The sequence below is a fragment of the Zingiber officinale genome, chromosome 6B, assembly GCF_018446385.1.
Source record: "Zingiber officinale cultivar Zhangliang chromosome 6B, Zo_v1.1, whole genome shotgun sequence".
NCBI classification, from domain to species: domain Eukaryota; kingdom Viridiplantae; phylum Streptophyta; class Magnoliopsida; order Zingiberales; family Zingiberaceae; genus Zingiber; species Zingiber officinale.
The window spans coordinates 119,220,714-119,248,632 of record NC_055996.1 but is presented as its reverse complement, the minus strand read 5'-3'; the positions used below and the strand labels follow the sequence as shown (position 1 = coordinate 119,248,632).

Here is a 27,919-nt window from a genome sequence, read left to right as displayed (position 1 = left end):
AAGAAAAAATGATTCCATGTAGTTGAAATTTATTATCTATGATTTTTGAAAACTAATTAATGATGCTGGTGTAAAATGATTACATTTCCCAGAAGAATCGATGAACCGAACCAAGAACCAATCCCAACAAAATCGTCTCGATGCAGTTCACTACCCAAATGTGTCTCCGGAGTTCGGATCCTCCTAAAATCTGAAGGAGTGGTGAGTAGACGACCTACCGATCCCCGCTTCCTCGTCATAGAACTGCTTGTTTGACGCTGACGAACGGCTCTTCTCCGACAGTTCCTGTTCCGATGGATCTCGGCCAAGATAGATATGCAGAGTATTCTTTCTTCTGTTCCTTCGGTAAGGTTTTGTTATCTTTGTCCCTCTCATCTGCATCTGATTTTATTTCGTACTTTCTTTATTTTCTAGTGTGTTTTTCTTTCTGAAAAAACAAGTGTTTTTTATGTTTTAACCAAAGAAAGCGTTATTTCACTCCTTTTTTTTTAAATGCTATTCTCGAATAATAAGGTTTAAGAGAAGCTACAAACAAACAGAACATAGTGAAGATGAAGCATCTGCATGAGGTTTCGTTTCATAATTTATTTGTTTTTCTCAAATAAATTTTATTTTCCTGTTCTATTCTTGGTTTAGGTTAAATTTAAATTCGCTGAATTTGGGTTTTAGGGATTGACTGAAAGGCTGCATTCAATTTACCATTTTCAGGCACTAAAAATTATGACAATGCTGGCAAGCTCCATTTTTGGTCATTACCTGTTCTATGGATCGGTTTTCATAATGTTATTTTCAAGCCATATGGTCTAAGGGAAGCTACAAACTGCAAATAGTATAACAGTGTAGGAGAAACAACAGAAAAATATATGAACAATGAAGAATAGTCGCACAATCATCCACAAACATAAAAGTAAAATGGAGGAACTACTACAGCATTATTTGAACTCTAGCCGATTCTATTGTACACATCCAATTTTCTCTCAGAACCTTGCCAATGGCCTCTGAATTTGATTGGAAATGATTATGATATAAAAAAGCGCAGAAGTCGCTGCTTGTCTGGTTAATGCTGATAACTCAGCAAAATTCAATGGGATGGCTAACGTGATTCAGAATTCTTCGACTTTATTCCATCGTCAACAATTTGCTTTTAAACTGGTCTTTAGAAGCAAGAATGTTCGTCCTTTGAGAATTATCAACTCAAATAACACACTACTTTTTCCATGTTCAAAATTTAAATTTCAGCTGAAAGCATGTCGCTGGATGATAGAGTTGTACGGCCAATGAACTTAATTTTGAACTCGTGTATCCTGAAACATTCTCCCGGAGATTGCACTTATAAGTGCTGCATTGAAATTTTCATCCTTGGTTAATGATGAGGCTATCTTCTCAGCTAAAACTCTTTGGAGTTCAATCAATTCAATTCCCTTATCACAATTGTTTGAATTTAGTCCTTGGTGTGTGAGATCAAGAGTAACTGTTGAGTTTGAAGAGTTGAGAGACATGACATAGGGATGTGATGTATTCTCATGCATGGTGTCAGTAAAGCCAACTGGTGAAGGTCGGGAATGGTTGTGTTCGCCTTCATAAGTAGCTACTAACACTGTCCTATCCTCTGCACTCCTCTGTACCTGATGGGAGATGACTTAGAAGTGTAAGTCTCTGTCACTTTAATGGTTCAATGTTGGTAGCTTACAAATTATGTATTAGCAGGGTAAGTTTAGTTTCAGATCATAGTGGATAATTAAAGCTTCAGTATGTCTCATTGCTATTAATTTGGTCATCTTCTGTTTGTTGGTGAATCATATGTTGAATATTGTCAGTGAAATTGTTTTCCTTTTCTTGTATGTATTTTTTTTTTCTTTTATAAGTTTTCAGAAGAGGAATCAAATTGGCATTTTCACCTATGCTACCATAATCACTATTACCTTCTTCTTAACAGGACAAGAAGGAGCATAAGAGCATCTAAAATAAACTCTCGGCGATGGATTATCTTTTGTGACCTTCTGACCATATTTCCTCCATTGGTAACCATCTCTGACCATCTGAAAGAAAACAAAACCTTAGGTAACTGATTCCATTATAAAAAAAAAAAGCAAACAGATTCTTCTATTGATCTAACATTAAAAAAAATTCTCACCGGGCTTGAATCGGATGCATCGACTCTCGTATAAGTTGTGTGGGCATTATTGGGCTCGATATCTTCTCTCAATCTCTTGCATGAATGCCTGGTTATATCATTCTCAGTCTGATTTCTGGTTTCATGAATTCTATCAAAAAGAGAATCATTGTTTCTGTTCATTTCAGTGTTTTGAATCTTCCTCTTTCCTGTCATTGAGAAGGAGCTTTCAGCTGGAGGAAAGCTTGTGAGGTCCATCAACTGATTTTGGAGTGCAATGATCATATGGATCTCGTCAATAATCTTGATTAGCTGCTTATTCTCCTCATTAAGTTCATTCAACTTAGTTTCTAAACCGCCAGCCTTGGTTCAACCATGTACATGGTATAACAGTCAGTTAGCAATTCCAGAAATGAGATTAGTGGACAATTGGATACATTAAACCATTGTTCTACTGATTCTTTCCTATCCTATTATCAATTTACAAAGGTGCATAGGTTCCTAATTTAAGTTTTTGAGCAAGAATAAGAAGAGCTATAAACATGTAGATAGATTTATACTCAGGAGATATGAATAGTTTACTCTACAGTTAGCAATTGTATACATAAATCCTTTGTTCTACTGATTGTTTCCCAACATTAGATCAATTTACAAAGGTTCATAGATTCCCAATTGAGTAGGTTTTTGAGCAAGAAGGTGAGCTGTAAACACGTAGATAGCTACTTAAACAAGATTAGTAAGCAACACAGTTAGGAAACCTTTGTCCTCCTGATTCTTTCCTAAGTCCTAACAATAGATCAATTTACAAAGGTGTAAAGATTTCCAACTGAGTTTTTATGCAACAAGAAGAAGAGCTACAAACATGCAAATAGATACTCACAGAAATGAGATTATTGGACTGTCCAATGCTAAGATCGAGATTAACTAAGGATGGATTAGTCCGTTGGTGATCCATTAATTGAAGAGCGAACACAACTTAACTAGTAGATAATTTTGGTGTGTTTTAGAGGTAGACGAACCCTGAAATGAACTGGTGGGAACAATGAGGACCCTTATATAGACTTGCATGCTTTCATCATCTTTTGTATGTCATATGACGTCGTCTCCCTGATAGTATCTCTTGTTTATGGAGCAAGCCTCGGTTGGGAAGAATCTGATAAAAGTTAAGAGGAGTAGGTTTAATTTCTGTGAGAATTGGAAGGAAAGTGTCTTATGATTTGTTTGAAGGAAAAGTTCCTGCCCCCCAATTCAAGTTTTCTAAGCCTGATTTATTGCCAGGTTCTCTTTTTTCTTCTCTTTTGCTTTCTTCAATGCAAGTCAACAATTCCTGCTTGACTTCAAAGCTAAACCCCAGGCTCTGTACACATCCTATGTACACTCTATTTTCCAGTAATGTTTGTTTTTAAAATCAGTTGTGAAAAAAATTACAATACCGTGTATGAACAAGCTCCTTCTACTTATTGCAATATGGTAATTCCTTTCGTTTCTAAATTGAAAAATTACAAAGTAGAGTCTTTGTTGTTTGAAACTTCAATGGGAATGGAGACTGATCATGGAAATGCCTGAACAACCACCAAATGGTTACGCTGCTATTCTTCAATTCAGTGTTTGTAATAGACTAATAGATAAAGATAAACATTGACTTAAAAATTAATGAAGTAGACTTGACCTTAGAAATCAAAAAGATGATAATTTATCTTCATAATGAAGATTCTGTCTCACATGTATTGTTATAAAAATCGATTTGGAAATCAAATCGGATGACTTCTGGATCACCATTGGTTTAGTGATTGGTTGGTGGATCAATTTGTTTGAAATGCATATTGTTTTGGAGATTGGCTCAGCCAAATCCTAGTCAGACTAAAGTAGATCAACTGGTTAAATTGCAAATCTATTAGTTATATTCATAAAATTATATTTAACTATTGGCAATGACTTATATTCGGAGTGTCGAGGATGGACTTTGAAGGATGGCGAAGTAATAATATTTGGAGATTTGAGAGTTCAAATTCCAAGAAAAAGTGATTAATCAACGAGTTTTCCAAAAGCATTAGCTCTAGCAACTTTGAATAGTTGCTTAAATAGTTCATTATTTCAAAGGCAAGTAGCCGTCCGTGATTTATCTCCTCCTTGTTGGCCCTGAGACGGATTGGTGGGGGCACTGGAGGCGAGCGTATTCACTTTTTGCCACCTTGAATAGTGAATTACATTTTTGTATGATCTGCGCTAATATTCGTATTCTCAGTCATGCAAAAAATAACGAATTAACCTTAGTAAATAACGAATTAACCTTAGTTTCTGGTTTAAGTATTATTTTTTTCCTTCCTAAAAATAATAAAAAAATGTTAATGGTAACCCTTCGAGTCGACGAAATTAGTAATATTATCCGTGAACGTATTGAGTAGATCCTCTGGTCCTAAAAAAAGTGAATCAGTAGATGAATCACTTGAAATTCCATCCAGATCGTGGCCGTTATCTAGTCTCAATTGGTTGCGATCCCGCTCTAGGTTTACCATCTCTTTTAGATTATAGTTTGGGTTGGGGCAGATGACCAGAGGCTGTCCGGAAGCCACCGACAATGAGCAAGTGGCCAAGTAGCCTGGCGCCGAGCGAGAGGCGGCCTACGCGTGGCCTCCGACCATCTGTCCCGACCTAAACTATAACCTGGGGACAGTAAATCTAGGGAGGGATCACAACAAATTATGACGGGATCACGGTCATGATTTAATCATAATTATAAATGATCCATCTTCTAATTTATTTTTGTATGGACCAAAAGATCTAGGCTCGGATATACCTTCCTTTTCTGGAATGGTCTTTGAATAACAATATATTAGACATTGTTTCTTTAAGATTCCGTTTTAGCTCTCAAAATGTCAGCAAATGATATGTGAACAAACTGACTCGTTGAGCGACCTAGTTTGGATTTTTTTTTTTTTTCCTTCTCAGTTTATTCCCCCTGGAAAGTAAAAGAACAATTCAATTTTCTTCACTTTATATTACTATATAACCTTTATTTCTTTGGATATATATTCAGATCAGCGGCTGCAGTGCTTGTGAACATATCTATGGATAATCTGCCAACTCAGACACTCCATTTGGTCGACGATGTGTGAGGAGGTAAATCGAAAAAAATTATAGTTGGTTAATGTAAGGAGCATTTTTTTTTTCTCTAAACTTTGCCGAGATTTGAATATTTATCCAATGATAATAATTTTATCCCGCCCTAGCCGACTCAACTTTACCGGGGCACTTCTGAACATGTCCAGCCACCGAATTAAGTGGTTACACGTAAGATTTTGTTTTCCATAATCCTTAATTTCCGAGTAAAACAAGTTGTCTCTAGCCCATGCAATTGCATAGCAAGTGCAGATTGACTGTCTCCATGCACTTTTTTAAAGGAAGTCAAGCTACGGCTCTTGTTTATTGATCGCCACCTTGACTCTTAAATGTAAATGATGATAATAATTAGGAAATGGATCTATAAGACTCAAGAGCACTGCAGGAAAGTTCTCTGAATTTGTTCTGTTGAATAATTCAATAATCTATTTGTTGCCTTATTTTGCTTAGAGGAATTACTATTCTTTCTTTGTTGGAAATTACGAAAACAGACAGTCACTAAAATAATCTGTATAAGAAAATTAATTTTGTTATAATTGGCTAATTAGTTCTTACATCTGTATACATATATACTTAAGGATAATTTCTAGAAATCGTTTTATCTTTTATTTTACTTTTACCCTTGTCTAAGAGTTTATATATGATTGTTTTATTCTTGTACTTAAGCAAGTTTTTAATTTCATATATATATAATCATGTATTATTTTAATTGTACTAGCTCCTTAATAGATAATTAATCATATATAATACATGCTCCTGGCCGGGAGGCAAGACTAGACTATATCCTCTCCTCTGGATAAGGATTAATTTAGTTTACCTAATTAACAAAGTTAACCAAGCATTGTTAAGGCATTTTATATATTCTTAAGGCATAGATCGAGTGACTTCACATTTAGTGATAAATATTATTTTTCACATGGCTAAGCCTGAGAGAGATAATTATATTAACTAGGTACCTGATCATGTTATTCGTATTAATATAAAATTGTGTAAATAACATTAAAAATAAAACATGATTGATTAAAAATAAATCTAATTCTATTATTTTTAACGTTATCTGGAAATTAAATAGATTAATTCACGTTATCTGTTTGCATATTTAAATCTTATTCTATTACCTATGAATCCATCGCTATTAATTAATTGTGAGTCTTATCAGTATAACAAGAAACACGTTGGACGATATCTAAAATCATCAATATAAATATTCCTGATCATAAATAAACAAATTAGTGGTAGTTATTTTTTGTTTTTATTATGGACTAACAATAGTGGGTTTTATTTAATCAATCACAAGTACATTTTTGAGGATGGGGACGTCCAGATAGACATCCGGATTTGCATTCAAAAAATGAATTCTTAATATCATCTCTAAAATTTCACTGGCAAAGATCATCATTCAGAAAATTAAAAAGGAGTTATTCAATCTTCCTTATGTCTACTTGAGAAATGTTATTGAAAGAATATTTGAAATGTTTAAATCATGATTTAAAATATTTAAAACAACTCCTCCATTTTCATATACTATACAAATCTAGTTTGTTTTGGCTTGCGCTGGATTATATAATTTTTTTCGTAAAGAGTATCATTTTGATAAATTTTTAGTTGAACCAAATAATGAAGTTTCGTCATCATTGCCAAAATAAGTTCATGGTGTTGATTGCTTTGATCAATTATTTGATACTCAAGAACAACAACGAGCAAATGTCAATATATGAAGAGATATAATAGTGAATCGAATATTGAGCAATGTTTATCATATTGGCAATAATAAAACTTTGAATTTTTCTTTCCTGCAAATCCACAAGTTAAATGTATGTAAAAGTCTTACAAAAAAATCTATAAAACTCCATATAATTCTTTTTACAACTACATGAGATTCTATAAAAGTCAATAAAAATCTATCAATTTCATAAAAAATTATCATTAAAAAAAAGTCAATGAAAATCATTCAATCTCTTGATTGAATACACTCCCTAAAACTCTCAATCAATTTGGTGAAGCTCAAAATTAAATTACGTCAATATATTTTTTTTAATTTTCATATCGAAAAATAATTTCAAGATTTATTAGTAATTTTCATAGACGTATCAATCAGTGATTTAAAGTTCAAGACTCAACTGGAGTGTATTATTATGAATTTTTCTCATTAATCAATAAAGGGATCTAGAGTTCGAGACTCAGTTGTAGCGTATTATTGAGAATTTTTCTCATCAGTAATTTTCTCTAGTTGTTTTATATTAAAAATATACGGTTATCTTTAGTCTCACATCTTATCTTAGGCCGACGAGATTAGAAAGCATTGTACTATTGTATGGATCTAACACATCCTTACTCAATTTATGGATGACCTTTTTACTATATTAAGTATAATATTTATTCTTATCAATTTAATATCTGATATAAAGAATTAAATTAATTTTTTATGAATGAGAGTATATAATATTCATCATCTCATCAAAAAAAAATACGGGGTCATTGTCACATACTCATTATAACAATTTTTTTTTTTACCCATATTCCTTTTAACATCCACACTCATTATTTATGGATCCCACAATCCACTCAATCATTTTAAAATTATATCATATTAAATAAATATATTTTAAAATATTTAAATTATTATTATTAATCTTACTTTTAAAAATATAATTTTATAGTTTTTCAAAAATAATCTTAATTTTTTAATATATTTCTTAAATAAAATAGATGTTTCTGAAAAATGAAATTAAAATATTGGGAAAACGAAATCAAGCGGTTCAAATTATAAAGTTGGGAAAATAAAATTATAAGGGAGTTGTTAACTAGTCGATAAACAATTTAAAGCTAGCCGTTAATCAACTGATAAAAAACTAACAATTTTATTTAATTTTTAATTTTATACTAAGGGTTCCACCGCCGGTAAGGGGGGGGGGGGGGGCGACCGCCGATGCCACCCCCCTACTGGATCCGCCCCTGCTCCTAAATAATTATACTAATAACTCTGCTTTAGTATTTTATAGAATAAGAATAATGTTGTTTAATTACTTTACGTTGTATTCATATATTATATATATTGTTGAAATAGTAAATGAATGAAAGTTTATAATTTAAGGTCGAAGGATCTAATGGGATGTTAATCCTTGCACCATGTATAATTCACCCTTTTTTGTGAATTTGTTTTAATTTCTTTACCTCGATCCTCCTTGAGGATTTGTTTACATGAGAAAAAGCAAAAACCTAGCAAGTAATTTTATAGTTGGAAATTGATCCCTAGATTCCTTGATGGCAACACTCCATGTAATGTCATCTGTCCTCCTCCTTATTTTTTTCATGATTTTTGGTAGCAGAACTGATCCTCAATTTTGTTTTACATTTTAAAAACACTACTTTGTTATTTATCAAAGAGTGCACTTTTTTAAAAGCATTTCCTAATTTATCCTCATGATAATTTGACTTTTTCTATTGTTTTTCTTTTCTTCATTATATTTCTCTCACTTCTCTCTCTCCTCTGTCGGCAGAATATAGAAATAACATTAGTCAATTTTTAATCACATTTTAATACATTTGAAGAAGCCAAAATAAATAATGGACACCATATTTGGACTTCTTGCAATTTTAGAAATCCATAGATATATGTTAACAAGTAAAATAAAAAAATCGGCATAAAAGCCCACGTTGGGCCTGATATGGAATCATATCAGGCCCAACGTGGGCCTGATATCATTCCATATCGGGCCCAATGTGAGCCTGATATCATTCCATATCAGGCCCAACGTGGGCCTAATATGATTTCATATCAGGCTCAACGTGGGCTTTTATGACGATTCTTTGATTTTACTTGTTAACATCTATAAAAAGTCAAAATAAATAATGGACATCATATTTGAACTCCCTCACTGATCGATCTAGAAAGCTCCGATTGCACCCATTTCAGTTTCTATGAATTTCTAAAATTACAAGGAGTGAAAATATGATGTCCATTATTATTTTTGGCACTCCTAATGGTATACCAGAGGTTTTGAAAAATCCTAAATCTCTCTTTCTTTTTTTTTTTCCTTTTTTTTGTTTAGGCATGATATGAAGAGATATCATGCCCACGTTGGGCCTGATATCTCTTCATATCAGGCCCAATGTGGGCCTGATATGGGAGAAATCAGGCCTAGATACAACAAAAAATAAAAAAATAAAAAAAAAAGAAATAAAGAGAGATTTAGGGTTTTCAAAACCTCTGGTCCACCACTAGGAGTGCCAAAAATAATAATGGACACCATATTTTCACTCCTTGTAATTTTAGAAATTCATAGAAACTGAAATGGGTACAATCGGAGCTTTCTAGGTCGATCAGTGGGTTTCGGTCAAAACCCACTGATGGACCTAGAGAGCTCCGATTGGACCCATTTCAGTTTCTATGGATTTCTAAAATTGCAAGGAGTTCAAATATGGTGTCCATTATTTATTTTGGCATTTTATAGATGTTAACAAGCAAAATCAAAGAATCGACATAAAAACCCACGTTGGGCCTGATATGGAATCATATCAGGCCCAACGTGGGCCTGATATCATTACATATCAGGCCCAACGTGGGCCTGATATCATTCCATATTGTGGATTTCTAAAATTGCAAGGAGTCCAAATATGGTGTCCATTATTTTTTTTGGCTTCTTCAAATGTATTAAAATGTGATTAAAGATTGATTAATGTTATTCCTATATTCTGCCGACAGAGGAGAGAGAGAAGTGAGAGAAATATAATGAATAAAAGAAAAACAATAGGAAAAGTCAAATTATCACGAGGGTAAAATAGGAAATGATTTTAAAAAAGTGTGCTCTTTGGTAAATACTAAAGTAGTGTATATTTTTTGATAAATTTAGATTTTCAAGTGCACCCTTTGGTAAATTGTCGTTTTAAAATTGATCAATGCATGAGGGAGGATAAGAATCTAATAAACATTTTATTAGACCTCTGAGTAGCAACGCCACTATGCGATGACATTTGCTGGTCGGTCGGCCGGGTTCTTGGCGCTCTGTTGCGTACTCACCTCTCTCTCTGTCATCGCCGTCGATCTCCACGGCAGTGCTCGGTGCTGATCATTGATTGCCTTGCCAATAGCGATTGGAATGATACGAGCTTTACAGAGGCAGGAGGGCCAGAGGCATCTCCACTAATCATAAATTCTCTTCAAGGAAACAAATTTTTTTTTAATAATCACTCTCTTCTTAATGATCCAAAACACAAACTTATATACAATCTAACTCCACAAGACGACGCACATATATATATTCCCTCATGAAATAGAGTATCTGACGTGCCTACAAGACTTTGCTTCTCGAGGCTTCACACAGACGGTAGGGCTCTTTGAGCTCCCTGATGTCTCAGAACTCTTAACTGTCTCCACCTTCACTGCCCACAACTTGTCGAACAACCTCCTCGACCTCGACGGCAACAGCAGGCTACTGCTGCCCTTCTCGCTCATGCTTTTGCTCCTCTTGTTGTCGCCACCTCGACACTCATCCACATTTATCTTCAAGCTCCCTAGCTGCTGCTTCAGACTACAATGGCGGTTCGATACCGGTCGCCCGTCCCATTCTTCTTCCATGGTTGCTCGAGATGCTAAAGCGTCCACGGATGGAGCTTGCACGCTCCGGCCGGATGCCTTCCACTGCTCAAAGAAGAGGACTTGAACGACAGTTCGAAGTGGCAGTTGCTCATTTTGCACTGCGTGTACACAAGCTTCCGACGAAAGTTTCTTGACATCCATCAAGTTGCAAATCCTCTTTTTTTCAGCTTTCGTCAAGTTTGGATGTTCCTAAGGAATTTGAAAGAGTCGATCGAGAATGCTAAAAATAAGTAACTAATCTCACTATATTTATAATATAATAGTGGGATTAAACCTATTAAACGTGTATGAACATATCACAAAATTGATATCGAAACATAGAAAATTTAGACAAGAACAATTAGAAAACTCTCGAACTAGCACGTACCTTCAAATAGATATCAATGGCTGTGTACAATCCATCATGAACTGATCTTGCTGAAGCAGGAATCGACTGCGCGAGCTTAGTAAATCTAGAAATCGATAAATTGAGATCGTTCGCTACTTCAGAGAGATAGCAGTCAATCAATTTCCCCAAAGCAACCAAGGCTTCACTGTTTCCATTCTCATCGACAAAGCTGGTACCAATATGCATCGTAGACTTATCCACAAGACTTTGAACCAGATCAACATCATACATTATAATACCACCGCCTGATTTCGAAGGAATTAGCAGACTTTTAACTGAAGCTTTGTGCAACTGAATGCTGATTCGATCAATAAGTTCCTCCCTCAATGCGTCTCTGGCTCCTACCAAGATCACGACTTTTAGCAATTTGAGTAGAAACCTGCATGAACACACTGAGCACTCGTCAGAAGGCAAGAGCGAGATGATGGTTTCCACTACAATCGTATTCTTTTTAGTGTCCTCGTTGTCATTGATCAATGCTTCATGAGAATCGGGCAACCATCGCGCCGCATAGGCCTTGAGGGCCTCCCGTATCGTGTCTGAGGACAACTTCCCTTTCGATTTCACCACGACCATTACTCTCTTATAAAGATCAACATCCAACTCACATAGATCCTCCACCCACCAGTCACTGGGAACTCTGTGCATCCCTTGTTTCCTGCTGTAGGTGTATGGCCAGTTGACATTCTTGGAATCGACCAATGTTTTTGAAGCAATGCATTCGATGCACCTTCTTGCGATCTTCAGTTCTTCAGACCAAGGCAGCGATGACTTTGTCATCTGAAAAACAATGATTGAATCCTTCCAACTTTGTAACACGCTTGTGTTGAGGAAAATCTCAAGTTTGTGTACCAGATTCCCTTTCTCCACACCATCATCCATCTCTAGGTACTCGGCTGCACATCTTGCAGCGACAACATTGTGGGCATTCAGAGTCACAGTGATGCCGTAGCAAAATTTTGCACAGAGCTCAAACGTATCCGGTCCACCGGGGAAATCATGTAAGATTATTTCATCTGATCTATCTTCAACAACCTCCAGTACTAGCTGTTGCAACCGGTTGCACTTTGCTAAAAGAGGAAACTGATGAGCACCGAGTAAAAAATCAGATACACAAGTCGTCGCAAATTATCGACATGCATCAATAGAGAACTTTGTTCATCAACAGCTAAACTATATATGAAAATGTGAGTCTAAAAGAGACTAAAAGATCTACTTTGGCATTAACTCAATAGATATAGAAACTTTGTGCTTGTTTAAAAAGGGCAAAGAAAGAAGATGCAAGAGGTGAGGGACTATAAACTCAAACCAGGCATTATATAATCCTTCATTGCAGATGAAATGAAAACAGTTGAAAGAGTTGTTTAAACCATTCACTTAACTAAGCAAAGCAACTGACCTTGTGCAAGTAAAACCTTACTTCATCAACATGTACAATAATATCAGTTGGTAGCTCAGACATCACAAACCTGCAGCATGAGTTTGTTATCAGTAACCAAAGAAAGAAGGAAAAAAAGAACAAGGAGAACAATAACATTAAAGCTAACAATGTACTTAATTTGCTCTGCTGAAGCAAGCAAGAACACCAACAGAAAAAGAAAACACGCAAAAAAAAATAACGAAATCGACAGCAAGAAACGATTTTGACGACAAGGACGATGGCGGATGACGAAAAAGATCAAACCTGATGCATCTACCCTCCGATCGGAACGCGTCCGGCTTCGATCCTAGCTTCATAAATTTCATCTTCTCCGCCACCACCGGAAGTGCTGTCCTCTCTCGTTCTCAAACCATTTACTTCCCCGACCCCAAGCGCCGCCCACGCCTTGAAACACTCCAGAAATCACAGTCTACTCCATTTGATCCGATTAATTCATCCTTCTCGAGATCGCTGCCCCCCGCAGCGCTCTGCCAGTCTGCCTCGCTATGTTGCGTTGCTCTCGCTGAGTTCTCACATACTGCTGCTGTAATTGCAGTCTCTGGTGCTCGACATCATAAGAGAGAGAGAGAGAGAGAGAGAGAGAGAGGGGGTATTGGGAGTCTTGGGCAGAGGAGAAGAATAGAGCGTCGTGTAGTAGTGTGGCGATGGTGATTATTACAAGGACTTGCGTATCCGCGTCGTCTGCTACGTAATCCTCTGCTTTTCCTCTCTTTCTTGGCTCCTTTTTCGTAATTAAATGCTGCATTTAGACTCCACAACACGTCTCTGTTCCTCTCTCGCTTCCATTAATTATACTCTGCATTCATATTCCCTACAGTCGTTAGCCTGCCGGTGTTGTTCCGATTCTAGTAATCGTTTATGTCGACTGGGAGGGAGAAAAAGTGAAGTTTTCAGGGGCGGTGCAGCCACCCTCTTACGGCCAAAGCTGGCGTCGCTTTCGGCGGCGCGGCGCGGCGCGGCGCGGCGCAACGCGGCGCAGAACATAAAGCGAGGAGAGGATGCTGATGCTCTGTGACCATTCCAGTGTTCCCTATATATTTAATTAATATAGAGGAGGAAGGAGGAAGGAGGAAGGAGGAAGTGAGGAAAGATTGCGTGGAACGTAGGTGACAAGTATGTCAGAAAACACTATATCCATTAATAGAAGATACTGTAAAAAAACAAAAAAAAAATGGTGAGCTTAATTTTATTCTAACTTCTTGCTTTTCAATTTTTCTCAAGTGTATAGACAAAGATTTTAATTCAAACAAAAAAAAAACACTATAGTAAGCATGCCTCTACTTCTTAATTCGATTGGTTGAACTGATCAATCTAATCCTGATCATTTAAACTCGATCGACAGTTAATATCTAATAATCTAAATAGAGTGATAGGCATAAGTGGCCCATGGATCCATGCTCCAAAAAACATGAACACTACTCCTTTTTAGAAGAGGAAAAGTTAGATTCTCCATTTGGTTTTGGATGGAATCAAGCTCATCTAGGACATGCCGAAGGTTGTCTGTACTTATCAAGCCAAGGTGGCTCAGGTCTCAGCGGTGGCCTTGCTCTGTTTTACTATCTTGCAAGGGTGCGGGCAATTCCCCTAAAAATTGCGTAATATTTTAAAAATCAACTTTTTCAATTTTTTTTTTTGTTTCAGTGGTTTTATTTTTGATTTTCAGTTTAGACTGCTTCGTTGTTTCATCCACAACACATGTAGCATGCCTTTGGCACAAAACCATCTGGCGCGAGCCGAGCAAATCTGTGAGTGGTGTGGCCTAACCTATTGAACAACACTTATAGAACAGTAAAAGCGTGCATGAAGCTTTAAGACCAGTCCACCCAAAAAGAACTCAAAAGATGATGATGATAAAGAAGACCAAAGTGCCAAGGACTACATCACAACCCTATTAAAAGGTCCCTGAATCTCGCCATACAATGAACGATTCATTGAAGTGTAGCATCAAACAAAGCCCCTGAATCTCTTCATCTTTTGGACTAGTCTCCAAGCTCATCATCCTCATCCACTTCTTCCTCTGCCGTTTGAAGTCAGAAATCCTAAAAAGCATACAGTTGAAGTCCTTTTGTGTCTAGTAAAGATTGCAATGGGTCAGAGTTTGTTTAGATGAGCTGTTACATCATCAAACAACTACCTTCTCGTTTTTCTGCATTTTGAGCCTTTCCACTCAGCGATAATTAATGAATGCTGCTAACTGAAACAAGGGACAAGAAGCACTGTAGATTGGATGGGTGACCTCTTGCATCTTACGGACAATAATAATAGGGGAGAAATTTGGGAGTAAGTTTTATATATTGTTAAAATACTCATCAAATAATAGATAATAGATGGAGTGTTTGATGAAAGAGCACAGAGTTATAAAGAGCCGGTGTCTTTGTATACAGGAGTCATCATTTTTTTTTTCTTCTAATCAGTGGCAAAAAAAAAAAAACAAATGTTCACTCCAGTGCCAACACCAGATCATGATGATTGAGAAAACAAATGAATAAATCGCGAGGAGTAAATTATATAAGATACAGAGATTTACACCTCGTTAGTCTGTTAAATGATAAACGTCTATTTATTTAGGACCTCAAATGTACCGGTGGGCCTTTTGGTTTTTTCTCTCTCTAATAAGAATCTATTGAGTATTGAAGGAATCGACAGTCTCGAGAAAGAGGGGCGACGCATTTTCTACGAGAAATATGATTGAAACGACAAACAATAACTTGACTAATGATACGGCGATAGCAGTGGACCTCCAAGAACGGATCAAAGATAGGGAACGCTAATTAACATAAAGGTTAAAGTTAAAATGATCAAAAGCTTAGAAGTATAGATTAGATGTAGTTGGCTGAATAGAGTACGTGACTGTCCGAACCGTCATCCTTTGAATATTTATGATTAGGGTTAAGATAAATAGTAAATTTTAAGATAAATAGTAAATTTTTTAAACCATCATCCCTACCGATCAGACGGCATGTCCGATCGAACAAAAGATAACTCTCCGACAACAAGAAAGCCAAGTAAAAGATAGGTCGATAGCTCTGTTCAATATGTCAGAGCTGGTGACGTCCCAGCCGAGTAGATTTTGGTCGGCCTATAGTGAGACTCACATACATATCTCACCATACCGACAATAAAAAATGTTCAACAAACAAACAATACTTTAGAAGCTTCTAGCTTGTCACATCAGATATTTGCGTGCTCACTTAAGAAAAAGTGTCAGGAATAATTTTTAACTTATTTTTTCCTAAAATACTTTGGAAAATGTACACATACTTTGAGATGCATGCACAATCTCTACAGTAACACTATAAAAGGGGTCTCCATCTACAATAAAAGGTATGTGATGCTTCATTATTTTACACGCATGTCATTACTATTTATTGCTACTATTCTTCTCTACTGAACCGGACACTGACTTGAATGTCGGACGATCAATGTTGGGAACCCCTTCCTAGCCTGGTATTAACGCTCATGGTTTTGCAGCACAACACAGAGTCTCCATCCAGTCAACCACAGAATCACATTCTCAGCCTACCACTTCTCCGCTGTCAGACAAGATCATATTTAGGGGTGTAAATGAACCAAAACTGCTCGTGAGCAATTCAAAACTCAATTCGATAAAAGCTCGTTTGAGTTCGTTTAATGAGATTCGTTAAGATAAAAAAACCAAGCTCAAGCTTCATAATACTCGGATCGTTAACTCGTGAACATGTTTGTTAAACTCATGAATCAACTTTTAAATAAAAAAATAATAGTATTGATATTAAATTTATTGATTTTATACTCTACTTATGAAAAATATAAAAAAATATATTAAATTTATTTATTATAATAAAATTATAAATTTTAATAAGAATATTATAATTTTTCTGTAAATATATAATTTAGTTTTTAATGAATATTTAAATTTAAAATTTATATTTATTAAATTCATTTAGGCTCGATAAAAATTCGAATAAACTCGTAAGTCATGAATATATTCATTAAATAAAGTTCGAACTCGACTCAATTATAAACGAGCCAAGCTCAAACATTCAAGAGTTCGGCTCAGCTCAGCTCGGCTCGATTACATTCCTAATCATATTTAGCGCTGTCTGTGAGAACTACACATGTATCTGAGACGTGAAGATGGAAGATGTTGGTCTTCACGGCTCATCATCGTGACACTAACCCAAGAAGATTTAGAGATACTAATAAATGTCTGAGCTACAAAGATGGTGTAGCAGCAATAAGAGATAGAAGTTGACTGTCGAGCGCCAAACGACCTAGCCGTGTCGGCAACAAGTCAACGAGCTAACCAAAGAGTTCGAGCGAAAGACCCTACTGGCCGCAAGCTGAACCACAGGCTGACTGGCGCCTTCAAGGAAGCACTGAACGCGCTAATCCCATTAATTCACACGCTCTCGGAAGAGCAAGGGCGAGTTGAAAGGACACAAGGATCCTCTTCCAAGAACGTGCTGTTCGAGAAGGGTGGAAAGGTAAAGCACCCCGACTCGATGACTCTCCCGAGTGGATCAACATGCAGTTCTCTCAAAAAATCCTCAACGATCAGCTGCTACCTCACTATAGACTGCTGACGATCAGAGAGTATACTGGATCGACTGATCCCGAGGACTATCTAATCAAATTAGATAATATAACCACACTCCACCAGTACACTGACGGAGTTAAGTGACGAGTATTTCTCATCACGTTCTCCCAATCAGCGTAGAGGTGGTTCAAACTCTTGCCATTAGCTCTATCGACAACTTCAAAGACTTTCGAACATTGCTCCTTCATCATTTTGCTAGCAGTCGTAGCTACCAAAAGATGAACGTGAACATGTTCACGATCAAACAAGGGCCTAAGGAAACGTTACGAGCCTACATTAAGAGATTTAATTTAGTAGTTATGGACGTCCCATCAGCCACCTAGGAAATCTCGGTAAGTTCCTTTTCCCAAGGACTTACGGATAACGACTTCTTTCGTTTACTTATCAGGAAGTCTTCGAGAAACTTTGATCATCTGCTCGGACGAGCCACGAAATACATCAACATTGAAAAGACCCGGTCAGCTTGAAAAAAAAAGAAGTGATCCCTGGGCCGACGTCTATCCCAGAGCGGCAAGCGGCTCGCACCCATCAACCGCCAAGAAGGTCTCGAGCAGGCATAATCCAGCAACATCTAGAGCCCCAAACCCATGCGATCCAACATGTGGAGGTCGAGCGGGCAAAAGTCATTGAACCCCGATAGTGGATGTCGTTATTTTGCTCTTATCACCGCTCGGCAACCCACAATACGAGGGATTGTTACCACCTCAACCCAAAGTCGCACCGATCAACTCCCCAAGCATTCTGCCGCCGATCGCCATTTCCTAAACGCCTCCATTACTATCGATCGAGCGGACAACACGAGGAGGGCAATACGCCTGCCGAGCAACACCGACCATAGCCCTAACAGAGAGATAATTAGAGGCTTGCTCGGGCATCGACCGAGTGGCCACGCCCGTCAGCACACGAAGAAGAGAATCGCGGCAATGCCGCTCGGGGCGACATCGAGATGATAGCGAGAGGCCTTACCAATGGTGATTCCAACCAGACTCAAAAGTCACATGCCAAGCGGTTAGAAATCCATGCAGTCAGGTGCGACAAAGAAAGAGCACAGGGTCCAGAGAACAGTTTTGGTCCCCGAGATTTGGAGGGGGTAGAAGCCCCTCGCGATGGATGGGAAATCTCGAGCCGACATATAATTATTCTTTGACGAAAGGAAGGAAACCATCAAGAGCCATATGAGGACGATCATATGCGGAAGGGATTGCGATTCGGTAATCGTCGGGGATGTGATAAGTCATGTTCATTTGGTCTACCTCGTCATCGTTAAAGGCCGACTCAGTGGAGGTATACCACAACCCGAGGATGATAGGAGGAGGAGGAGGAGAAGAGCATGCTATATAGAGAAGAGGGTGAAGGATGAAAATCAAAGGAGAAAAAGGAGAGGACTTACTAAAAGAAAAATGTCGGCGATGAGCAGAGAACAAAGAGCAAGGAGACAAACGAAAAGAATATCAAGGCGATACAGTAAAGGGAGAAAGAAATAAAGGGTTTAATAACCCTGTCATCTAATCTACCTTGTCGTTGTTAAAGGTTAACTCGATGGAGGTATACTACAACACGGGGATGACAAGAGGAGGAGGAGAAGAGCATGCCATACAAAGAAAAGGGTGAAGAATGAAAATCAAAGATTGAATGGAGGAAAAGGAGAGGACTTATTGAAAGAAAAATGTTGATGATGAGTAGAGAACATAGAGCAAGGAGACGAACGAGAAGACGATGAAGGCGATACAGTAAAGGGAGAAAGAAATAAAGGGTTTAATAACCCTGTTGGTGGCTGCTCTCAGCCGTCCAATCAAAGGCTTGGGAAAATGAGGCTTAATCTTTGCCGTCGAATTCAAACAGGCATTTGTCACATCAGATCCCAATAGTCGTCCATCACATCACACATTCGACGGCAGAAAAAAGTGACACGTGGCATTCAATCACATATGGCATTAATAAGGAATGGAAATTATCAACAGACTTATGATTAAAAAGCATGTGCGGCATGCTTTACATTAATGACAAGGGATTTGAGTGATTTCCAAGAAATTATGTTGACATCGGTAGCAATTAAAAGGCACTGAGTGTGGGTGGCTGCTCAGGAAAGAAATCAGAAAATGACCAACAAACGACCAATTGTTGTCCTCGTCAGGTCCGAGTGGTGTCAATTTTGGAGTCTTCAGATCGAGAGGAGATCAGCAATTGAAGAGCCATGAGAGCGACGATTGTGCTAGCCGAGCGACGACTCTAAACCCTAGAACGTCAGGTCGAGAAGAAGAGTTGCAAAGAATACTAAGTGTCCAGTTGATCGAGCTTGCAGCCTCTTGCGACTAGACTTGAGGGGGAAGCTTATGATATGACAATAGAGGTGGATCCCCCAAGAAGGGGCCAAGATGGGGAAGGCCAACTGACACAGAAGTCAAAGTCAAAACGATCAGAGGCCCAAGACTACAGATCAGATGAGGTTGGCCAAACGTGCATGTCGATCAGACATAACCGTCTGAACGACCGTCCTCCGAAAACTTACGGTTGGGGTTAAGAGATAAATAGTAAATTTCTCGATCCACCATCCCTACCGATTAGACAAAAGACAATCCTCCGACAATAGGAAAGTCAAATGAAGGACAGGCTGATAGCTCCATTCAATATGACCGAGCTAATGATGTCCCACCTGAGCGGATCCCGATCAGCCTATAGCAAGACACACATACATATCTCACTATACTTTTTTGAAAGTTTATGCCACCGACAACAAAAAATGTCCAACAAGCAAACGGTACTTTAGAAGCTTCTAGCTTGTCACATCAAAGATGCGTGTGCTTGCTTAAGGAAAGATGTCAAGGACATTTTTTGACTTATATTTTCCTATGATATTTTGAAAAACGTGCACATGCTTTAGGATGCATGCACAGACACTACAGTAACACTATAAAACAGAGTCTCGATCTACAGACAGAGATATGCGATGCTTCATTATTTTGCACATCTGTCATTACTATTCACTGCTACTATTATTCTCTACTGAACCGGGCATTAACTTAAGTATTATAAAATTAATGTCGAGAATCCCTTCCTAATTCGGTACTAATACTCCTAATTTTACAGAACATCTTAAAATCTCCATCCAATCAATTATAGGATCATGTCTCAATCTATCATCTTCTCCGTTTTCAAAGAGATGAACTAATAACCAAGGACCAATAGAGATTATTTGTCCGCCAGTAGTTAGCCTAGAAACCTATAATTTATCATTTCATCCGATTTGCACGAACTACACTAGTGAGCCTCATTTTTATTTTGAAAATTAACATTGTCAGGGCCATTATTATCATTTTATGTGGACTTAACCATGATTAATACACGCTTAACGTGATCAATAAGATTCAAATTTGAGTTACCAAATATTCAAAAACGTTATGTGCGAAATCTAAATTAAATTTCTTTTGTAAAAACAAGAGAATAAAGAAATTGAAACGTAATGGAGCTAATGGATATATTATACACGGGCCAGACAAGAACCACTCTTGGCCTTGGGATGCCTCAGTTCAGTTTACACCGAGCTAGACCTAGTCCAAGACAAACCCTGCTATGCCAGGCACAATCCAACTTGATTCTGACATTGGTCGCTACTAGCATTGCCTAAACCAAGGTTTACAAACTAGTTGATTACCCACTATATACAAATCTACAATTAATTTAAATACATCTACTAAAATAGGGTACCTTGAAATATAGAACTAATAATGTGCCTTCAAAATTTACCCTCAACATTGATCAGCAACTCGACTTAGAGAATAGTTTCAAGCATCATCTTTGCAAATAAACAAATACATTGGACTAAGTAAAGAGGAATAGAATACCCGATATATAATATACTAGCTTTATTTGGACATGGTTGGTTGTCATGCTAGAGAGCTCTACAACACCATCTATAACCTTACCCTTTTGCTTTCCCATATTCTAAGAGCCTAAACATATTTAAGATAGTGGCTCCCAACAAAGTCTTATTTGAAAGAAACTGGCAGCTAGCCTCATTGTCCGACAATAATAAAAAAACAGATAGTTTATATCCTTAAGGGCCCCCTTTCAAACATTCCATCTCTGATCCCACGTTGTTTATAGACCTCCTTTTTCTCTGAGTGACCATCAACAAAGATGTTACAATTAATGGCTTTCGTAATATGCTGAACATGTGGAGAACCAAATTCTCTTAAAGATGCATGGCCACCCGATTATCTATAGATGCATCAGGTTCTTCGAAGTAGTCAGTAGACCCACTTTTATCAAGGACCCCCCTTTCATTCTACTCTTCTATGAGCATACTCAAATATCTCTAATCCCAACTTGTTTATAAACCTCCTTTTCTCTGGGTAATCATTAGCAATGGTGTTACAACTACTGGCTTTCTTAATTTGCTAGTCATGTGGCAAACAAGTCCTTTCTAATGCGAATGAACACCAGATCATCTATAGGCACATCAGTTTCTCAGTAGTCAATAAACCCACTTCATCTTGTTGTATATGTTCTCTATTTAACTCAATGCACCCCCAATAGGTTTCTATGTCATTCCTGAATAGAGGTCATCCAAATTGAATGGACTTCAAGATAAATACCGCACGGCCTGATGCTTCTCTTGACATCCTCTCTGACGCCTGGTGCAACTCCGCCATCCAAGTTTTCCAACCGACGGTGGATGAGTGCTCAAACTTGTTCAAGGACAAACAGATTGTGGCATCAGAGAGCTATAAGATGGCACTTACATCGGTAAGTAGATCCCTTCTTCTCATTCCTGTAATCCTGTGAAACACAGATTAAAACTTAAAAGATTTAATGCTGCAGAAAGGAGAAAGAAACTTGAAAGTGGATGAAGGTGAATTCAAGGCAACTTCACAGATTAAGATCGACGATTTGAAGGTGAGTTAGAAAAGACAGCAATTGTTTGCAAGTAACTCTATTACATTGCTCAGATTAATTTCGATTCTGGTAGCAAATTTAATAGATGCTGCACGATCAATTTTTTCCCCTTGTTCCTGTAGTCCTGGATATGGCTTCAGAAGGCAATACATCCAGAGCTGGATTATGACCTTTGCACAAGACAGAAATGGGTATGGTAGTAGTAAAAGTTCTTTTCCAAACTACTCAAGTATTAGTGTTAACAGCTTAGTTGGTAAAATAGGCTGATACCGAGTTGCATGAGATAGGGTATGCAAATTTATTTACTCACTATAAATTAACTACCCATTTCCCTAATTTTCCCACTAGGATAGAAATCCTGTATTTTACATATTTTTACAATCAAGTTATTTTACATATTCAAAAGGTCTGTCCTCAGGTTCCAAAAATAATGTAAAATAAAAAAGAAGTGCTTCAAATTTCTATTTGACTAGGATTTGTTCTTAAAAAGTTAAGTATTTCGATCTGATTGTTTGTTAAAATCGGGAAAAACCTATGAAATGATTTAATATTGATATTGTTGATTGCAGATCTTTTTGCATTTCTTCTTAGTAATGAATACCTCACTTAGTAATGAGAAGCTTAGAAAATTAGAAATCCAAAGAAACTAGTTAGATTACATTAGAAAATTGCTGTAATTCATTGACATTTGGTCAAATTGATGTAATTCATTTCCTTCCTCATGCATTTCCTCAGATGAAACATGTGATTAATCTTATCCTTAGACTCAACTTGATATTAATATAAAAAGCAGAAAATTAGATTTTGGCGTGCTGCACAAATTCCATACTGGCATTCCTGCATTTTCTTTACAGTTCACAAAAATTGGAGCTTGGAATGGGAAGTCAATCAAGAAATGGTTGAAGGAAATCAAGCAGAAGCGCAAGGACCAGAAACGTTTGCATGAAGCAGAAATTCATGCAGCCATTTCAGTCGCAGGGGTTGCAGCGGCCTTAGCAGTCATTGCAGCAGAAGAATCAGAAGCTAACAAACACAAGTCACTAAAGGAAAGTGCAGTTGCCTCAGCAGCTGCTTTAGTGGCAGCACAGTGTGCCCAAGTTGCAGAGGCTGTGGGTGCAAAGCATGACGAGATCTCTTCAGCCATTAACCAAGCTGTGACTGCTAGAGATGCAAGTAACATCATCACCCTAACAGCTGCTACAGCAACATGTAAACACACTATCCCTTGCAACTGCTTTTACCCAATCACTGATCATATGCTCTTACCTCTTAGAAAATTATCATAAGCATATTGCCTAAACAAGTCCTTGATGATTGGAAAAGATCAACTGTGCACATTATCAGCAGTGTAATTTTACCAAAAATCAAATTTGTTATATCACGGCAACAAGCTGAATTAGAAACAGCCTGCAACAAGATTTTAGGTCAAGAATGTTGTTTTTCTACATATGAAAGTTTGATATTTTTGACTTAGGGTGTCTCAAAGCTCAAATGCTGCAATACTATGGAAATTCTCCCATTAGGTCATTTGCAAATTAGCTTGCAGTAGAATAAGGCTAAGGCGTTCAACTTGGTATGTCTCAAAGCTCAGAATAGTGTAAATATGTGATTTTCATAGCGGCGCAGAATAATCATAAGCTGAATTTTAAGTGTTTGCAGTGGAATTTTCCTACACCTTGCACTATTAGTCTGAGACACCCTAAGTTAAGCATGCCAGACTTCCATTTGTCCACCAAAAAAAATGGTGTTAAATCATGAAGCAAATTGATACACAATTCTGCTTTAACAGGGGACAATTTAGTTATTTCCAATTTTTTAGGGCATGTTTTGATCAAATGCTAATTTATCATCTATGTTGTGAAAAAATATACTGAAAATACTTCTGTGACAGCTTTGAGAGGTGTAACCACACTAAGAAGAAGACAGAACCATACAGAAAAACTAAAGGGCAGTCCACTAAAACTTCTTGATGAGTTTGACTTTGACTTTGGAAGATGCAGAACATTGCTGGCAAAGGGTGATGAGATCCATGTTGCAACACCTGATGGTAAGTAATATCATTTACTTGTTGCATCTTTTACTATCAGATGAGATCCAACGGAAACTAAGTTAATTAATAAACTAGCCTGCAGGTGATCCTGGAATTCATAATATATGTTCATATCATCATCAAAATCAGTTCTCCACTAAGGAGAGTTGAATGAATTCAAAGTGGAATTTTTAAACGCTTTGTAAAAAAATATTACACTCCCTATTGATTTCTTTCCTATAACAAGGGACTAAAATATGAGAACAATGGCATTCATCACCTCTCTACATTTCCAATTGGATTCAGTTTCAATCTCAGTCATTAAAGATCAATAAAACTAACCCAACTGTTATTTACAGATTAGAGAAGTTTTACTATTATTCTCAATGGAAATCACACTTGGAAACTAGCTTCTGATTGTTTTTTAGTTAATATATATTTATTTTTAATTTACAATTTTAAACTGAACTAGAAATTTCATTTAGTTTTGTTTCAGTAAGGATTCAGTTTGGACTATTCAAACTGAAACATTTCAGCTGAATTTTGTTTTTTCTCATCAAACTGATAAACTATACCATGCTAACCCCTACTAATATAGTATTCCCTCTTTTGAAATAGGCAAATGCAGGATAAAATCAGTCTCAGTTATCTTAAACAAGGATGCTAAAGTTCTCCTCAAAATCAAAAAGATAAATATGCTAATGGTCCTCTCCACTGCCAAAGAATGTAAGTTGAACATTACTTCATCAAATATTCCTTCAAAAGAAAATCAATGATCTTAACCTAATGTAGGTTTCATATCTGAGTTGCGCACAAACCCTCTTGGCGACCCAGTACAAGATCAAGATGATTCTTATTCCATCGAGATGACAACTAGCCAAGGGAAGATTGAGCTAAAATTTGATGACTACATCCGCTTCAAGAAATGGATTACAACCATAAACCATATGTTGATGCTGTCAGTAACATTCAGCAAACAAGGAGGAGTGCCTCTTCCATAATCTCAAATTTGTGACTGCAGTTTCCTTTTCATAGACATCGAGTGGCAATAATGAATATTGTGTTCAAACTATCCTTGATACATGTTTATTTATAATAAAGTTCAACAATACCAAATGGTCACAAGACTCACAAATCCGTAGTAACTTATCCTCAACTCTTCCTTGATCTTGCAATATATGTCTGTATGATTACCTCATGTCAGTTCTCAGAATGGCTTTTACACTTTGTAATAGCAAAGAGTACAGGACCTTTAGCTTGAATACCGGAAGCTAAACTCTTGAACAATGCCCTCCTGTTTTCGTATTTTTGTCAAGAATTGGAGTTTCTCTTCAAAATCCCCACCCAAGGCCTACAATCCAGCTGCAGATGTACCCCATATCTCAAGAAAACGAAGGTTCTCATCAGACCCACTTCTATGATCAAGCAATTACCAAAACTACCCGAATACTCAAACAAACAGTAATGGAACATAGATCCATTCAATTAAAAAAAAAGAGTCAAAGACGATTTTTTTTCCCCCATTGTCTTAGTAGGTTACCTATGTTCTCCACTTCGCGAATCCGCTTCCGGTTCTCGCTCACGGGAGCGAAGACGGCAGCATAACGGAGCAGGAGAAGGAATGCAAAGGCGATCTCGGAGCTGTCCTCGAGATAGATCAATGAGATTCCAGGTGCCGTCGTCTTCCTATGCTACCAAGCATATACAATCAAGTTAAGGACCCTTTTGCCGTCGTCTTCCTATGCTACCTCAGTCTTCTCAGTTTCACGAGTCCACACCGAGTCACACCATCGCCGAACCGAGCCGATCAATAACAATAAGGCGTTATCTCTAAATTGAAGTTCGGTTTGAGTTCTTATGCTCGAGTTTAACTCATAGTAATTTTAAATAGCTCAAGTTCTCGAGCTCGATTAAAAAAAAACTCGAGCTTAGTTCGAATTCATTGAAAATAATTAACTATAATAATTATTAACATATTATTATATTTATCATTTACGTGATATTTAATTATATATATAATAAGATAAACAAATCTTTTAACTATGGATATAAATGAATAATTAATTCTTGAGTTTTTTAAGCCGACTCAATAAATATTTAATTCGTATTTAAATTTATCGAATTTGAACATATTCGAATTTTTTTAACCGAACTCAAGCTAAATTAGTTAGTTCAATAGTTCGCAAGTCTTAATATTTTATTAATATAATATAATTATATATTAAATAAATAAATTTTGAGTCTTTCAAGTATTTATTTTTAAGTAATAGTTCAAATAGCTCATGAACATGTTCAAATCTTTCAAGCCGAACTCGAACCCGAGCTCTAATTTGAGTTGAATCCAAGCTAAAATTTTTAAAGTTTTCGAGTTTTAAATCGAGCTTGAACTTGAACTGAATATAACTAATTTAAGCTGAATTTGATTATTAGATTTTTTTTAATATTCGACTTGATTCAATTCGTTTATATTTATATTTTTAATGAACATATTCGCGAGCCTCTTAACGAACACGTTCGTGAGTTTTTAACGAATATGTTTACAAGCTTACAAACTAAATACTATTAAGCTTGAACTCGACTCAATAATATTTTCAAGCTCAAAATCATGTTTGAGCTCAGCTAGTTATCTTAATCGAACGAACCTTTTTTTAAGTCGAGACTTGAATAGTTCACGAACGGCTTGGCTCGTTTATACCCCTATCGGCGATATCGCTCACTCCTAGATCTATTAATACTATCAACTGCGCCCAACCTGTAAGGTAGAATTGTTAAATAGGCTGAATCACAGTAGGACAGGTTGGTCGGGTTAGTCATTTAGCGGGGCGGTCCATTGTAAAATCTCAACTCAATCTATCTAGATGGATAAATCTGTTGGATCCAATTTAAATTGGCGCCTTTGGGAGCTGACAATTGGCAAAATAAGCAAGGGCAGTGGACGATTTCTGAGTCATTTTGGTCTGTTCCATGCCTGTATAGAGCCTAATATATTTTGTTGGAGGTTTAGCACGTACCTGAAAAAAACAGGTAACATTGGGTGATCGGTCTATAGAATTCTACTTGTCAGAGAGAGTAAGTCAGAAAGTGCTATGTGCTCATAATGATCGGTCCAAAAATTTAGCATCTTATGATTACGTATCTGATTTAGAAGAAAAATTCATATAAATGTATCGTATTTTGGGATCGACCCGTAAATATCTTGATAATAATTTAACATACTTCCACTGCACCGTAGTCCGGGAGCATGGTTAACACAGTGGCAAAAGGCGAATACGTTCGCCCTCGCCAACACATCCCAGGACCAATACAGAGGAGGTAAATCACGGGCAGTTATAGTACCTTTGGAATAATGACTAATATATAATGGAGACATTTACTTCGACTTTGTCGAGATTCGAACTCCAGACCTCATGATAACAACACTTATACGTTAATCACTAGACCGTCCCGAAGGATATACCAATGAAATTAGGGAGCATGGTTAACACGGTGGCAAAAGATGAATATGTTCTCCCCCAGCGCCCCCGCCAACCCGTCACAGGGTCAACACGAAAGAGGTAAATCACGGGCTATTACTAGCCTTTGGAATAGTGACTATTACATAAGGGAGGTATTTACCTCGGTTTTACCGAGATTCGAGAGAGCATGGTTAACACAGTGGCAAAAGGCGAATATGCTCGCCCCCAGTGCCCCCGCCAACCCACCACAGGGCCAACACGAACGACGTAAATCACGGGCAGCTACTAGCCCTTGGAAT

At 37.2% G+C, this 27,919-nt stretch overlaps 3 protein-coding genes and 2 long non-coding RNA genes across 7 annotated transcripts; 2 read left to right on the top strand and 3 right to left on the bottom strand.

The window, feature by feature from the left end:
* Positions 1 to 124: 124 nt before the first annotated feature.
* On the top strand, positions 125 to 5,613 carry LOC121989262. The gene is made up of 3 exons (XR_006114214.1): positions 125 to 345; positions 1,937 to 2,021; positions 5,151 to 5,613. It is a non-coding gene; the product is annotated as an uncharacterized LOC121989262 (long non-coding RNA).
* On the bottom strand, positions 914 to 3,127 carry LOC121989260 (WRKY transcription factor 18-like). Its single transcript, XM_042543181.1, has 4 exons — positions 2,994 to 3,127; positions 2,135 to 2,476; positions 1,923 to 2,039; positions 914 to 1,625 (listed from the first exon to the last, which is right to left on the bottom strand). The coding sequence occupies exons 1-4, from the start codon at positions 3,066 to 3,068 to the stop codon at positions 1,284 to 1,286; spliced, it is 876 nt and encodes a 291-aa protein (XP_042399115.1). The 5' UTR covers positions 3,069 to 3,127; the 3' UTR covers positions 914 to 1,283.
* A 4,738-nt stretch (positions 5,614 to 10,351) lies between the features above and the next one.
* On the bottom strand, positions 10,352 to 13,526 carry LOC121989259 (BTB/POZ domain-containing protein NPY1-like). 2 transcript variants are annotated; one of them, XM_042543179.1, is made up of 4 exons: positions 12,905 to 13,526; positions 12,620 to 12,689; positions 11,200 to 12,303; positions 10,352 to 11,021 (listed from the first exon to the last, which is right to left on the bottom strand). In XM_042543179.1, exons 1-4 carry the CDS (start codon positions 12,964 to 12,966, stop codon positions 10,500 to 10,502), a joined length of 1,758 nt encoding a protein of 585 aa, XP_042399113.1. In that variant the 5' UTR covers positions 12,967 to 13,526; the 3' UTR covers positions 10,352 to 10,499. The 2 variants fall into 2 exon arrangements, with proteins under 2 accessions (XP_042399113.1, XP_042399114.1); XM_042543180.1 differs by having other exon boundaries at positions 11,200 to 12,290; positions 12,905 to 12,976.
* Positions 13,527 to 21,541: 8,015 nt separating this feature from the next.
* LOC121989257 (VAN3-binding protein-like) lies at positions 21,542 to 25,188 on the top strand. Its single transcript, XM_042543178.1, has 7 exons — positions 21,542 to 21,986; positions 22,062 to 22,136; positions 22,259 to 22,327; positions 22,991 to 23,345; positions 24,028 to 24,183; positions 24,784 to 24,891; positions 24,958 to 25,188. The coding sequence occupies exons 1-7, from the start codon at positions 21,816 to 21,818 to the stop codon at positions 25,164 to 25,166; spliced, it is 1,143 nt and encodes a 380-aa protein (XP_042399112.1). The 5' UTR covers positions 21,542 to 21,815; the 3' UTR covers positions 25,167 to 25,188.
* On the bottom strand, positions 25,176 to 25,988 carry LOC121989258. Of its 2 annotated transcripts, none has more exons than XR_006114212.1 (2): positions 25,706 to 25,988; positions 25,176 to 25,546 (listed from the first exon to the last, which is right to left on the bottom strand). It is a non-coding gene; the product is annotated as an uncharacterized LOC121989258 (long non-coding RNA). The 2 variants fall into 2 exon arrangements; XR_006114213.1 differs by having other exon boundaries at positions 25,176 to 25,527.
* Between the last annotated feature and the right edge of the window lie 1,931 nt (positions 25,989 to 27,919).